At 31.1% G+C, this 12,982-nt stretch overlaps 1 protein-coding gene across 1 annotated transcript in view; it reads left to right on the forward strand.

Annotated features, from left to right (window-relative positions):
• The window catches only part of LOC139517338 (neurogenic locus notch homolog protein 1-like), an 82,759-nt gene that overhangs the window by 28,182 nt on the left and 41,595 nt on the right, over window positions 1-12,982 (forward strand). Inside the window, exons 16-34 of the mRNA XM_071308271.1 lie at window positions 783-896; window positions 1,808-1,921; window positions 3,176-3,289; window positions 3,503-3,616; window positions 3,847-3,960; window positions 4,196-4,309; window positions 4,739-4,852; window positions 5,905-6,018; window positions 6,347-6,460; window positions 7,574-7,687; window positions 8,044-8,157; window positions 8,383-8,496; window positions 8,776-8,889; window positions 9,224-9,337; window positions 9,762-9,875; window positions 10,456-10,569; window positions 10,832-10,945; window positions 11,972-12,085; window positions 12,520-12,633. Coding sequence (XP_071164372.1) covers window positions 783-896; window positions 1,808-1,921; window positions 3,176-3,289; window positions 3,503-3,616; window positions 3,847-3,960; window positions 4,196-4,309; window positions 4,739-4,852; window positions 5,905-6,018; window positions 6,347-6,460; window positions 7,574-7,687; window positions 8,044-8,157; window positions 8,383-8,496; window positions 8,776-8,889; window positions 9,224-9,337; window positions 9,762-9,875; window positions 10,456-10,569; window positions 10,832-10,945; window positions 11,972-12,085; window positions 12,520-12,633 — 2,166 coding nt within the window. The remainder of the gene's footprint in view (window positions 1-782; window positions 897-1,807; window positions 1,922-3,175; window positions 3,290-3,502; window positions 3,617-3,846; window positions 3,961-4,195; window positions 4,310-4,738; window positions 4,853-5,904; window positions 6,019-6,346; window positions 6,461-7,573; window positions 7,688-8,043; window positions 8,158-8,382; window positions 8,497-8,775; window positions 8,890-9,223; window positions 9,338-9,761; window positions 9,876-10,455; window positions 10,570-10,831; window positions 10,946-11,971; window positions 12,086-12,519; window positions 12,634-12,982) is intronic.

Consider the following 12,982-nt stretch of genomic DNA (forward strand, 5'->3'; position numbering starts at 1 on the left):
TTAAAGTTATAGTCAATACACATTGTAAAATGATAAATACCTTATCACACAGATGGAATACACTCGGACTAATAATAAACCTTTGTCAAATGCTTTTCGAGATCCAGGGTATGCTTATATTGGTTACCTTCTCCCGGCTGCAATATTGAAAATATTCCTATAAATGTAAAAGGATATATTTATTCTGGTGCATATAAAGACAAATCGCTGAAAAATTCCTGTTTAATTTTCAGCATCTTATTTATTACGTTTGGAGGACGTGTTTTTTCAACATACAATTGACAATTCTATGGCAACCAACTGTGTACCTATTCCTGTTGAATTGTTCCTTTATTCATATGTGATAGTCTTCATACAAGAGCTTCTCGGAAAGAATGAAAAGAAGCTAAGGTTATCATTTAACTTCAAGTTTTGCTAAAAATATGATGTGATCTCACTAGATACGTTAAATTTTATTCACCATATTTAGCGCAGCTATCAAATTGTACTTTAAATAAATGATACCATAGACATAGCTAAACAAAGGCAACAGTAGTATACCGCTGTTTAAAAGTCATAAATCGATTGAGAGAAAACAAATCCGGGTTACAATCTAAGCTTAGCCTGTCTCATATATTTGACTTTCGTATAGAAATTGAGGTTCGGTGGAGAACTGAACTTAACGACAAATAGGAAGGATCATGCTCCTATATTTATTCTTTTTATATTGATATCTATGAATATGCATTTTGTTTTTGTAAATCCTATAATGCTTATTTCTTTTTCATTTTTCTGGCATACAGATATTGACGAATGCAGTAGTTCACCTTGTAAGAATGGTGCTAAATGCATTGACAATGTAAATAGTTATACATGTAATTGTTTGCTGGGATATACAGATGTACATTGCGAAACAGGTATTTTGCATTTGATATTTGCTTTTACAATTTCAATATTTTTAACATTAAAAGAATATATTTATTATGACAAACCAAACAAAAATCACAAAAGTACTTCAATCCGAGGAAAATTCAAAACGGAGAGTGCCTAATGAAATAGCAAAGTCAAAAGCTCAAACACTTCAAACGAATGGATAACAACTGTCATATTCCTGACTTTGTACAGACATGTTCTTATGTAGAAAACGATATTAAGGTGGCTCGGGGCCTATTAAAAGTTTCTATCAGAAGTGCCGTATTTTTTGTTATTTTATTCTTTACATAAATTGAATCAAATTGGTAGAAAAAAATAGGGGGTCACGGACCATTTAAGCTAAAAATTTTACTTTTAAACAGGTATGTAAAAGGGACCATTTTTCAATGAAATGATAGGGAAAATAGAGGTGTTGACATATTTTTATCGGATTATTAAAAAAACGTTTTATGACACATGGTCCAAAACTGTAATATAAAAAGCTAAAATATAGCTTCAAAGAATGAGCAAATAAAAAAGATAGGTCACTGATAAGGAAAAAAATGTATTTTGCCTTAAAACCCAAATTTTGGCGGGAAAATGGTGAAAATGGGTGAAATGTCATTTTGACCCTTTAACAAATACGGATTATAACGAAAATATGCTATTATTCACATAACTACAATGATTTAACATTTCTAATCAATCAAAATATTTAAAAAAAATTATATCAAATTAACGACAAATACTTTTGTAATTCATGCGTGAAATTATGCGCAGTCGAATAGTCCCGAGCCACCTTAAACCTGGTTAAAAGCTAGCTAAACCTCTCACTTGTATGACAGTCGCATACAATTCCGTTATATTTACAACAAGGTATGATATAATATATGGACACATCATTTCTTTTGTTTAGACATGGACGAATGTGGTAGTAATCCATGTCAACATGGAGGAACGTGCAGTGATCATGTAAACAAATATACATGTCAGTGTCCGCTGGGGTATATTGGACAGAGTTGTGAGCAAGGTACGTCTAAATATTCATTGCACAAATAAATAAATCGCATTGCGTTTTTTTTGTCAAAAATTATTCAGATGAATATTAGAGCCAAAACATACATTCAATAATTATTGATCTTCTGAATATAGAACGCATAGTTCAAATTGATAATTTGAAATTCGAACGAATTATATTCAATTATACCATTTTTATGACAAAAAAAAACATAAGATTATTACTTTTAATGAATGATTTGTGTCTTTATTATTATGAGGCTGACTTCATGCAGGAACTTCTTAGGAAGAAAGATAAGAAGTTAGCAATATCCTTTAACTCTACTTTCCGCTATATAGATGATGTTCTTTCACTAAACAATTCAAAATTTGGTGACTACGTGGAACGCATCTATCCAATCGATCTAGAGATAAAGGATACTACAGATACAGTTAAGTCGGCTTCATATCTTGACTTACATCTAGAAATTGACAATGAGGGTCGGTTGAAAACAAAACTTTACGACAAAAGAGATGATTTCAGCTTTCCAATTGTGAACTTTCCATTTCTAAGTAGCAACATTCCAGCAGCACCTTCATACGGGGTATATATCTCCCAATTGATACGATATTCCCGTGCTTGCATTTCCTATCATGATTTTATTGATAGAGGTTTGCTGCTCACAAGGAAGCTATTAAACCAAGAGTTCCAAATGGTGAAGTTGAAATCATCCCTTCGTAAATTTTACGGACGCCATCACGAGTTGGTTGACCGTTATGGAATAACCGTTTCACAAATGATATCGGATATGTTCCTTACGTCGTAACTACAATCCCCTTCCCTTTCATGAATATGACCTACCGAATTAGACTATTTACCGGATTTGTAATCACATAAGCAACACGACGGGTGCCACATGTGGAGCAGGATCTGCTTACCCTTCCGGAGCACCTGAGATCACCTCTAGTTTTTGGTGGGGTTCGTGTTGTTTATTCGTTAGTTTTCTATGTTGTGTCGTGTGTACTATTGTTTTTCTGTTTGTCTTTTTCTTTTTTAGCCATGGCGTTGTCAGTTTGTTTTAGATTTATAAGTTTGACTGTCCCTTTGGTATCTTTCGTCCCTCTTTTCATACAATCTTTACATTATGAACTCACTAATTCGTTTGATGAAGCTTTATTTTAATTCGTTGGATAAAACGATCATCTAATTCGTTTGATAAATCGGTTTTTTTATTCGATTGATCAAGTTATTTTAACAGTTTCCTAATGATAATTATTATTTCTTCAGACATAAACGAATGTGCTAGTAATCCTTGCAAGCATGATGGAACGTGTCACGATCATGTAAACAAATACACATGTGATTGTAAATCTGGTTATACTGGAGCTAATTGTGAGACAGGTAGGGCAAAGTAATAAAAACTTAAGTTTAAAACTCTTCAACATCATAGCACAATTGTAATTTTGTTCCAGTAAATATATTTTTCTTTATCTAGAATATTCGAGTTAATGATATTTTAAGGAACCTCGAAGAAAACATGTGTTGCTTTGTTGAATTAGATTTAAATTCTACAAAAGTCAAATATACATTCATTTAGTTTTTCTTACATTTTAGATGTTGATGAGTGTGCCAGCACCCCATGTCAAAATAATGGATCATGTGTTGATAATGTAAACAAATATACCTGTCAATGCATACCTGGATTTGTAGGAAGTCATTGTGAACATGGTAAGACAGTTTTTGAAAACAGAATTTACTCTTTATGCAAATTTATCAAACTTCGTTTCAAATTTTTAAGTTTTTATCAAAATGAAATTGAACAAAAGATTGGCTTTATCTTAAGTCGTTCATCTTTCAGATATTTTCAGATGTTAAATAATTATAGACTGATTTGTTATGAACACTTTTATGGGACGTTTTAGGTCAATATAACTTTATTTGTATTTATTGCTTTACAGATACTGACGAATGTGCTAGTCAGCCATGCTCTAACAGTGGTACCTGTCATGATAGAGTTAATGGATATGTGTGTAGCTGTATGCCAGGATATACTGGAACAACATGTGTTATAAGTAAGTGTGTACTTGATATTACTGAAAATAAAAGGAAACGTTTTATCAATCTTGGTATATACTCTGTCAATAATACAACTTACAATAAAGCACGTATGGAAATGATTCGTTCTTTTTACATTTTATCCATGCTACTTTATCTTTTTAAGATTTTTTTTCGAAATGTGAGTCTTATATATAGATAGATAGATAGATTGATGCGTTTCCCTCGTATGTTTTCCTGTTTTTTTTTCAGATATAGATGACTGCAAACCAAATCCTTGTAAAAACAACGGTATTTGTCAAGATAAAGTCAACGGATTCAAATGTGTTTGTCCTGCCGGGTATTCTGGAGTTAGATGTGACAATGGTACTTATATTTTAAACAATAAGTTAATTCGAATGTGGAAGAGATTGCTGTCCTCTTTCGATCTTTTTCTTTATGATAAAAACATTTGAAGTTTACGTCATGACTGCTTACCAGGGAAAGCATTTAAAATATATCAATCGGTCTTGGAATATTCAGCTTCTTCAGCTAAATATATTTTACTTTCTTTTATTCTTATCACTAGTTTCAATCTTTATGATTTGAAAAAATGGCTAAAAACGCAATCCTTCGTATTTGGTCAGTTTTCAGACAACTCGGGTATTGAAAGATTTATATATATTTGAAATGATTTGATCCTTTTATTCTCTCTTTTAAAAACTTGAAGATATCATGTCAGAGAACTTCATTAAGTTTGAATTTAAATTTTCATGTCTTCCTTACATATTGATATTAGAACGATTTCCACTTCAGACGTTGATGAATGTGCCAGTAATCCATGTCAAAACGGAGGGACATGTGATGATAAAATCAATGATTTTAGTTGTTCCTGTGTCCCAGGTTATACAGGAAAGAAATGCCAGACAGGTAAGTTATTTCAGTCGATCCCGTGTCTCGGGTAGTACACGATATTCTTCAGAAGTATATAATTTCAGTCGTTCTTGTATTGCTGTACTGTTACTGTATCCACATAGTTATACTGACTTACCCGTTGAACAACAAAATAAAATGTCCGACACTTAAATTTTTTCAGTTGTTAATATATCTTTAGTTGTACAAAGAGACCCGTGAAGCAGAGAAATGAAGCAAGTTATCCTGTGCATTGTATAAAGAAAGGCTTCCTGTGTCGCCGGTTATTTAAGAAAAAAAGACTGCTTAATGATGCTTAATGATTTTTTCCTTAGACCTAGGTTAAGTAAAAGGAAAAGGTGGGATAACAGGTTATCATGCCTCCTTTGAATTTCAAATTTAGTACCACCCTTCAAACCTTTCAAGAAAATGTTTACTATATTGAAAAAAAACTATTCATTATATGTGATTGAAAATCACTCATTTATTAAACCAAAAACACTCAAAACTGCATATATGCACGCTATTCTTTAAAATCATCTTTATGTTTCTATTTGAAGCCAATTCGATTGTTTATATGAGCAACACATTTTTATGTTTCTAAAACATTTCATGATATAATATTACAGGACCTAGACGTATGAGTATTTGAATGAAAGTTTGCAAACCCTAGTGTGTATCTGCTTTTATGCATTTGTTTTAAAATCTGCTTGGGGATATTGTGTGTTGATTGATTTGAAACAAGTGTTATGTTACACATTAACTAGTCATGCACTTGGAATGAAATTACCCTATGTTCATGCTACTTTTCTTGTGTGATGTGTTTTTGAGTGTTTGCAAATGAAATATTGCTGAAATAATCAAAATGTTTAATATTTATTAATTGATAAATTTCAATAAAAATAAAAAATACCGTCTTTGATCTATGATAACATTTAAAGTCTTGGTATTACTATACATGTCAACTACTATTTCTTTTATCTTATTTTACATATGAGGAACATAACGCATTGTATATCATACCATTTTTTAAATAAAATTATAACTATATTTTTGTATTGCTTTTTCAGACATTGACGACTGCTTTAGGCGGCCATGTGAACACGGAGCGACATGTATTGACTTAGTTAATGATTACTCTTGTATTTGCCCTTCTGGTTATACAGGACGAAATTGTCAGACAGGTAAATACATTAAGAGTTTATGGATATTCAACATTGAAACTGGTATTTAATTGATGGGTACACAGCACGCATTTTCAAAACCTTCATTGAATAGGCCCAAGATTAGCATTTGTGAAATCCAAAATATTAAAACGTCTGTGAACATGAAACCAAAACGATTTAACTTTACTTAAGTGGATTGCAACCTTTAATTGAACACAATTTTATGATTTGCAGTAACTAAAAAAACTACTTTTAGTAACAATTTCTATAAGTTGCTCAGTTCTGTTGCTCAATTAAATCTTGGTAGTATCAAAATGTTAATAAAATGTCTTTTTTAAATTTTCAGATATCAATGAATGTTTTCCTAACCCATGTTTAAACGGTGGACAATGTTTTGACAAAGTTGATAATTACACATGTGTTTGTAAAACTGGATTCACTGGAAATGATTGTCAAATAGGTATCAATGATATAATTTTCAAATTGCAGGTTTTGTTAAGAATGTTTCCTTTTCATGCTTTTAGTAAAAATATGAAATTTCACACATAGCTGTAAGTATGATTCGCACATAACATAAAAGTTTACCAAAATATTATCGTTACAGGGTTTTTTTAAGAGTGAAATAAATGTTGTGATTACTATGTTTATTATCATTTACACATTCATTTATTCATTCATGTACTTATCTATTTATTGTAGGAAATTCAGAAAAAAAAGACTTAGTCTAATACTTTTTTGAATAAATAGATAATGCATACAATCCCGTAAATGTTTGGTATTTTGTATAAGGTGTTCAAGTACTTATGCGTTTATTCAACCTATCACTCTTTTCTCTAGTTTTAGGTAAGAACATATATACTGTACAGGTCGTTTAATGAATGTTTTCGATTCGAATTCAAAATTCAAGTATCAAGGGAAGATACGATTTGAAATACATTTTATATTACAATTATGTATTTTGAGTGTGAATGCAACATACTACTTTTGGTCTTTTTTGGGTTGTTTTATCAGGTTTTTTTTACTTTTGAATTAGATTTTCGACCTACATTTTTTTTTAATTCGAACATCACAGTAAAGACAGGAATTGTGTATGTGTGAATCTGTTGCAATATAATCGTTACCGCTAATGTTAAATTTTATAGTACCAATGCCGACCGCCTATTTAGTACAATCCAAGAGATCTTATATCTTGTGACATACATATATTTAGGCCAAAATATATTCTTTTTCTTAAAAACAAAAACCCATAGAAATTTTAAATAAATGCCGATTTTAGCTATTTTTCGTGAATTGATAATCGTTTTAAATAAGGAGATGGGATATGATTGCTTATGAGCCAATAACTCCTCAAAGACCAAATGACATGAATACAACCAACTATAGATCACAATATGACTACGAATATTTTGACGTCACAGTTACTACTCTGAAATAACGCTAATACTTTCTTACCACAATCCGGTCATTGTTTTTACCGTGATAAATAAAAAAAGAGACCATACATCTTTTTTTCGACATAATGTGATATTGCGGATTTGTCGAATCTTTTTCTGATCTAAAAACGTTTTTACAGATATTGACGATTGTCAGCCCAACCCATGTCAGAATGGAGCCACATGTACTGACAAAGTAAATAGTTACAGTTGTGCCTGTTTACCAGGGTATGCAGATCATGATTGTGCAACAGGTACTTAAATAATAATGATTCATTTTTTTCTTCGAAAATTAAACTCCTTACATAGATATGAAGCTGACAGCAATAGGATATTGTGTTAAGAAATAGTCAGTTCTTATAGTTTACTTATATGTAAATAATATCTAGTTCATATAAACTTCTGATTGAAGTTTCAAATATATATCATTTAAATGATTACAATGTTCATAATCTTTTACACAAAATAAACGTTCAATGGCGTCTCTAACATAGTTGAAGTTGGTGTTTCATTGGTTAAATGTGTTTTGATATGAAATAAATTTATTGTTTTATACATTTTTTTCGATAACCTTTGCTATTTCAATAGATTTAGTTTTTCTGTATTTCAGATATAAATGAATGTTTGTCTCTCCCATGTAAAAATGGTGGCATTTGTTCCAATTTGATTGATAATTACACATGTTCGTGTGTGTCTGGTTATGATGGATATAATTGTGAACTTAGTAAGTATATTTAACTTATACATGTTTTAATTCATACCACAAAGTTAAATACGTGGAATATACTCATAAATATGCATTCCACAGTTAATTCAGTCATAGCTTTATAATTCATCATTGATTATACATTTTCTATGTTGATTTATTTTGCTTCCACATTTCATATTTTTATCGTAGCTTTGGTTATTTGCAATAATTTGAATACTGAGTTTTGAAATTTTACTTTAGATGTTGACGAGTGTTCATCTAACCCTTGCCAGCATGGTGGTACATGCAATGATCTAATCAACAAATATCAATGTACCTGTATGCCTGGATTCACCGGAAACAACTGTCAAATTGGTAAGAGAACTTGATATTATCAGTTTCGTAAATAATCATACCACATCTTCTTAATTTTATATAGTGTAATTTCTTATTTACAATTTACAAATGTGTCTTTATCACGAAATTTAAAAGATAACACGTGTTCATTTACAAATTGTTTTGTTCTCTTGATACTACTGTTATGTGTCACATTTTACGAGCAAAATTCTGTATTTCTGTTTGTCTCCTATTGCGCCTTGCTTTATTACATCATTGCATATCAAAGACTTTGCCTTGTCAATTCTTTTTTTACAGACATAAATGAATGCTCCAGTAAACCCTGTCAACATGGCGGTACATGTACTGATGAGATAAATGGATACTCATGCACATGTTCGCCTGGCTATACTGGAACAGAATGTCAAATAGGTATTTTACCATAGTATATATCTTGAAATACAATTGTATAAAGAATTTTCTCATTTCTTTTAACTGTTCAGATTGAAATTCAAATTTCCTCCCAAGGATTCAATGGATGTATAAATGTGTTCTATTTTGCCGTCTGGTAGGTACGATAACCCAATAGCGCTGATAGAAATACGCATCCGAGTTTATTCAAAATCTCGCGACCAGAAATCCGATGCCTCGTTCATATAGAGTGCTACACTCGCAGCATTTTAAAAAACGCTTACAAAAACTCTTTCATGGATTTGGTTTTTCTACTATTTATAAGCCTTGCATGTTGAGTTTGTTTTAATTTTAGATATAAACGAATGTAGCAGTTTTCCATGTCAAAATGGTGCAACATGCAATGATGAAGTCAACGGATATTCTTGTTCATGTGTCGCAGGATATACAGACGTTCACTGTTTAACAGGTTAGCAAATTACTAAGGAACAGTTATCGCATTGGTCAGGAATCGTGATGGTTTTGTTCTACTTAAACTACAAAATGTAATGTTTAAAGTACAACGCTATAATTATCTAGGTTTTTTTTGTTCTTAGTCAAAAATTTAAACGATCTGTAATATAAGATCATTCTGCATTTGTTTAAATTTTGATAACTGTCTTATTTCATATTGTTTACTGAATGAAGAGATAATTTGCAAAATAGTGGCATTACCTTAACTAATTTATTCTTGTGATTTTTTCCTTATATGAGATAGTTACCAAATGTACCAGGATTATAATTAAATTAAATTAAACCTTTTTAAACGATTTGTGATTTAAATTAAATAACATTTGAAAGTGCTATTTTGAAAAAAATATAGTTAAGTTATTGCAATATTTCATCAATTGCAGATATTTATGAATGTGGAAGCACTCCTTGTCAGCATGGCGGCAACTGCACAGACAACATTAACTACTATACCTGTCAGTGTCCTGCAGGATATTCCGGGGATAACTGTCAAATAGGTATTCTGAAGCAATTTTTGTCGTCCCAAACTATTGAAATTCCACCAATAACAGATGTTGTTTTAATGTTTGTGGTATGAACAATACAATTATCCATGTTCCTAGATTCTCAAACGGCATAATTGACATGTCGTATATATATGACAAACATAAACAACAACTACCTCAAAAACGCCGTTTTGATAGTTAAAATTCGAATGGTAGATGTAACGTTATAATCTTCATTTTGAAAATATTCATTCGTATGACGTTATGTTTAACCTTAACGTTAATAGGCCAAAGTCATTCATGAAACTTCGCGAAAGTTAATTTTATTCCAACAAAACTTCATTTTGGACCGTTAATTACCAAGTGAGGTCGGAACTCTTCAAATTTCATGTTCAAATAAGGTGCTTGTTTTTTTATATAGTTTTCAAATATATCTTTATGAATCAAGATACAAACTTAATATTTAACATTTTTGAAATATTACATAATGTTAATGGACGACCTTCTTAAAATTCATTGACATTTTATTCATTTATAGTAATTTACCAAATGCCAAACTTCATCTTAAAGCTCAAAGTGACATGCATTTCAGATATAAACGAGTGTAACAGTTCTCCATGCAAACATGACGGTAGTTGTACAGATCATATTGATAGTTATTCGTGTATATGCAAGCCTGGATATACCGGTACCAACTGCGAAACAGGTATGATAGTCATGGTTTTTTTTTAATTGATAGCACTTGTTGGCATTATTTACTACAACAGCTCTTTATAGTTACAAACCGGTTAATTTTTCTTTGTTTTTAAATTATTTTCAACAAAACTATTAAATATGACAGTCTAGCACAATTTTGACTTTTTTATTCTTTCAAAAGAAAAAATAATATTACTATCTCGATTTTCACAATTCACATCTTATGAGACTTGATTTTAATCATATAAATGTGCCAATTAACATCGTTTTAGATATCGACGAATGTTTTCCAACACCTTGTAGAAATAATGGTACTTGTACAGACCTAATCAATAAGTTCACTTGTCAATGTCAGCTTGGATTCAATGGTATTACTTGCCAAATAGGTAAGATATATATTTAAATACGGGTATACGTACTTTGCTACGATATATTGATTCGACAATAATAAAAGTAATTCTAATGCAACAACGTTTGTTACGTTCATTTTGATTGGATAACGTCACTTATTTACATGGCATCAATTGACAATTGATGCTATGGGACATACGCGCAAGCGCAGACGGCATATGAAAGATTTGAAAAACATGTTTTAACGTTGTTTTCTGTCAGTTTCATTAGAATGGAGATAACAATATTGTATTTTAAGCTCCGACGGCATCAATTGGGGATTTGATGGTCGTAAAAACAACGTTTACCGTCTCCGCTAACGCGTCGCCAGTAAACTTAATTTGTGGCCATCAAATCCCCAATTGATGCCGTTGGAGCTTAAAATACAATACAGTTATCTCCTAACTGTTGGGATGCTACACTGCATTTCATTTACATCCTTTCGTCCGATAGTTTTGATGTTAGAGTGAATAAATATATACTAACGAAGTGTATTAGCATACATTTTTAAGCAGAGTTAAGGAAAAATATCATAAATTTGACATCTCCATCTACAAAATAGAGTAAAAAAATACCGAAAGGATATTATTTCTCGTTAGTCGGATTAAACTGACTATCAATGCCATGGCGAAAACAAAAAACGACTAAAAGACAAACAAATATACACAAAACACAACATAGCACAATTACACACTGAGAAAAACCGGCGGTGATCTCAGGTGCTCAGGAAGGGAAGGCAGATTCTGTTTCACATATGGTACACATCGTATTGCTAGTACTTTTAGTACAAGGCGTTTAATTCGGTAGGTAATATAAATTATTACGTTTTCATATCAAAATGATATACAGGACTTTGTACGCTAATGGGAATTCAATTCAATTCAAAGTGTTATTGAAAGTCGATCTTCAATATACATAAACACAAGCTCTAGTGAGCTTTTTCACATCGACTGATTTAATCACATTCCATTTTTTACAACTATGAAAAGCTTTGGAAATCATGTTTTTATTTAAACATTTAGATATAGATGAATGTGCTAGTCAGCCATGTTCTAATAATGGTACATGTCATGACCAAATAAATGGTTATGTTTGTAGCTGTATGCCTGGATACACGGGAAAGGATTGTGTCATAAGTAAGTATTATTAACATTATTTACATAACATTTTAAAAGTTTTGTGAATAATTCATATCAAAAATGTATTTGACATTCCTAGGTACATTTGAATGTTGTTGCTTATCGTTCAGATATACACTTAGGCATGTGGGGTGTACTATTATTGTAACCATGGCATTGTAAAATTTATAGGTCATATATAATTTCCCGTAATTTTGGTACTTGGTTTTAAAAATGTATCCCCAAGTGAAGAAGATCTGTTGGATTGTATAGAAGAATTGTTTTAAGGAAAATCAAATAACATAATTTTTTGCAGAAACTCTTGCATTATGTTCAGTGATATATTGAAACTGTTCAAGTTATATCTCATACTTACATATGGCATCTAAATTAATGAATGTTATCCTATATATTCTTTTTGTATACTAGTACAAGATTTTTTGTTGTTGCAGATATTGATGAATGTACCCCAAATCCATGTCAGAACAATGGTATATGTCAAGATCAAGTCAATGGATTCAGATGTATTTGTCCAAAAGGGTACTCTGGTGCTAGATGTGATAATGGTACGATTTTAAAAAGATTACTGTCATAAACATACAGCTATTAATTCAAATGATTCAGTAGATTGAAGGGATGCATATTTCTACTAAATTGCTGGAGATGACGTCTACCCACTTTATCTACATTGTTATCTTTTATTTAGTATCAAAGTGATTGCTTAGTTACTACTAATTTAGATCCGGTGATGACAGTAAGGACAATAGGATATGAAATACCAGAAGAAGTAAAATCAAATATTGGACAAATGTTATGGCTATATTGGTGTTGTGCTTTCCAAATCTCATTTTACAAAACATTTAAGTGTTGTAATGTTTTCTTGCTGTTGTTACTCGTCTAATATGAAATTTATTA

This window comes from Mytilus edulis, chromosome 3 (assembly GCF_963676685.1).
Source record: "Mytilus edulis chromosome 3, xbMytEdul2.2, whole genome shotgun sequence".
Classification (NCBI taxonomy): domain Eukaryota; kingdom Metazoa; phylum Mollusca; class Bivalvia; order Mytilida; family Mytilidae; genus Mytilus; species Mytilus edulis.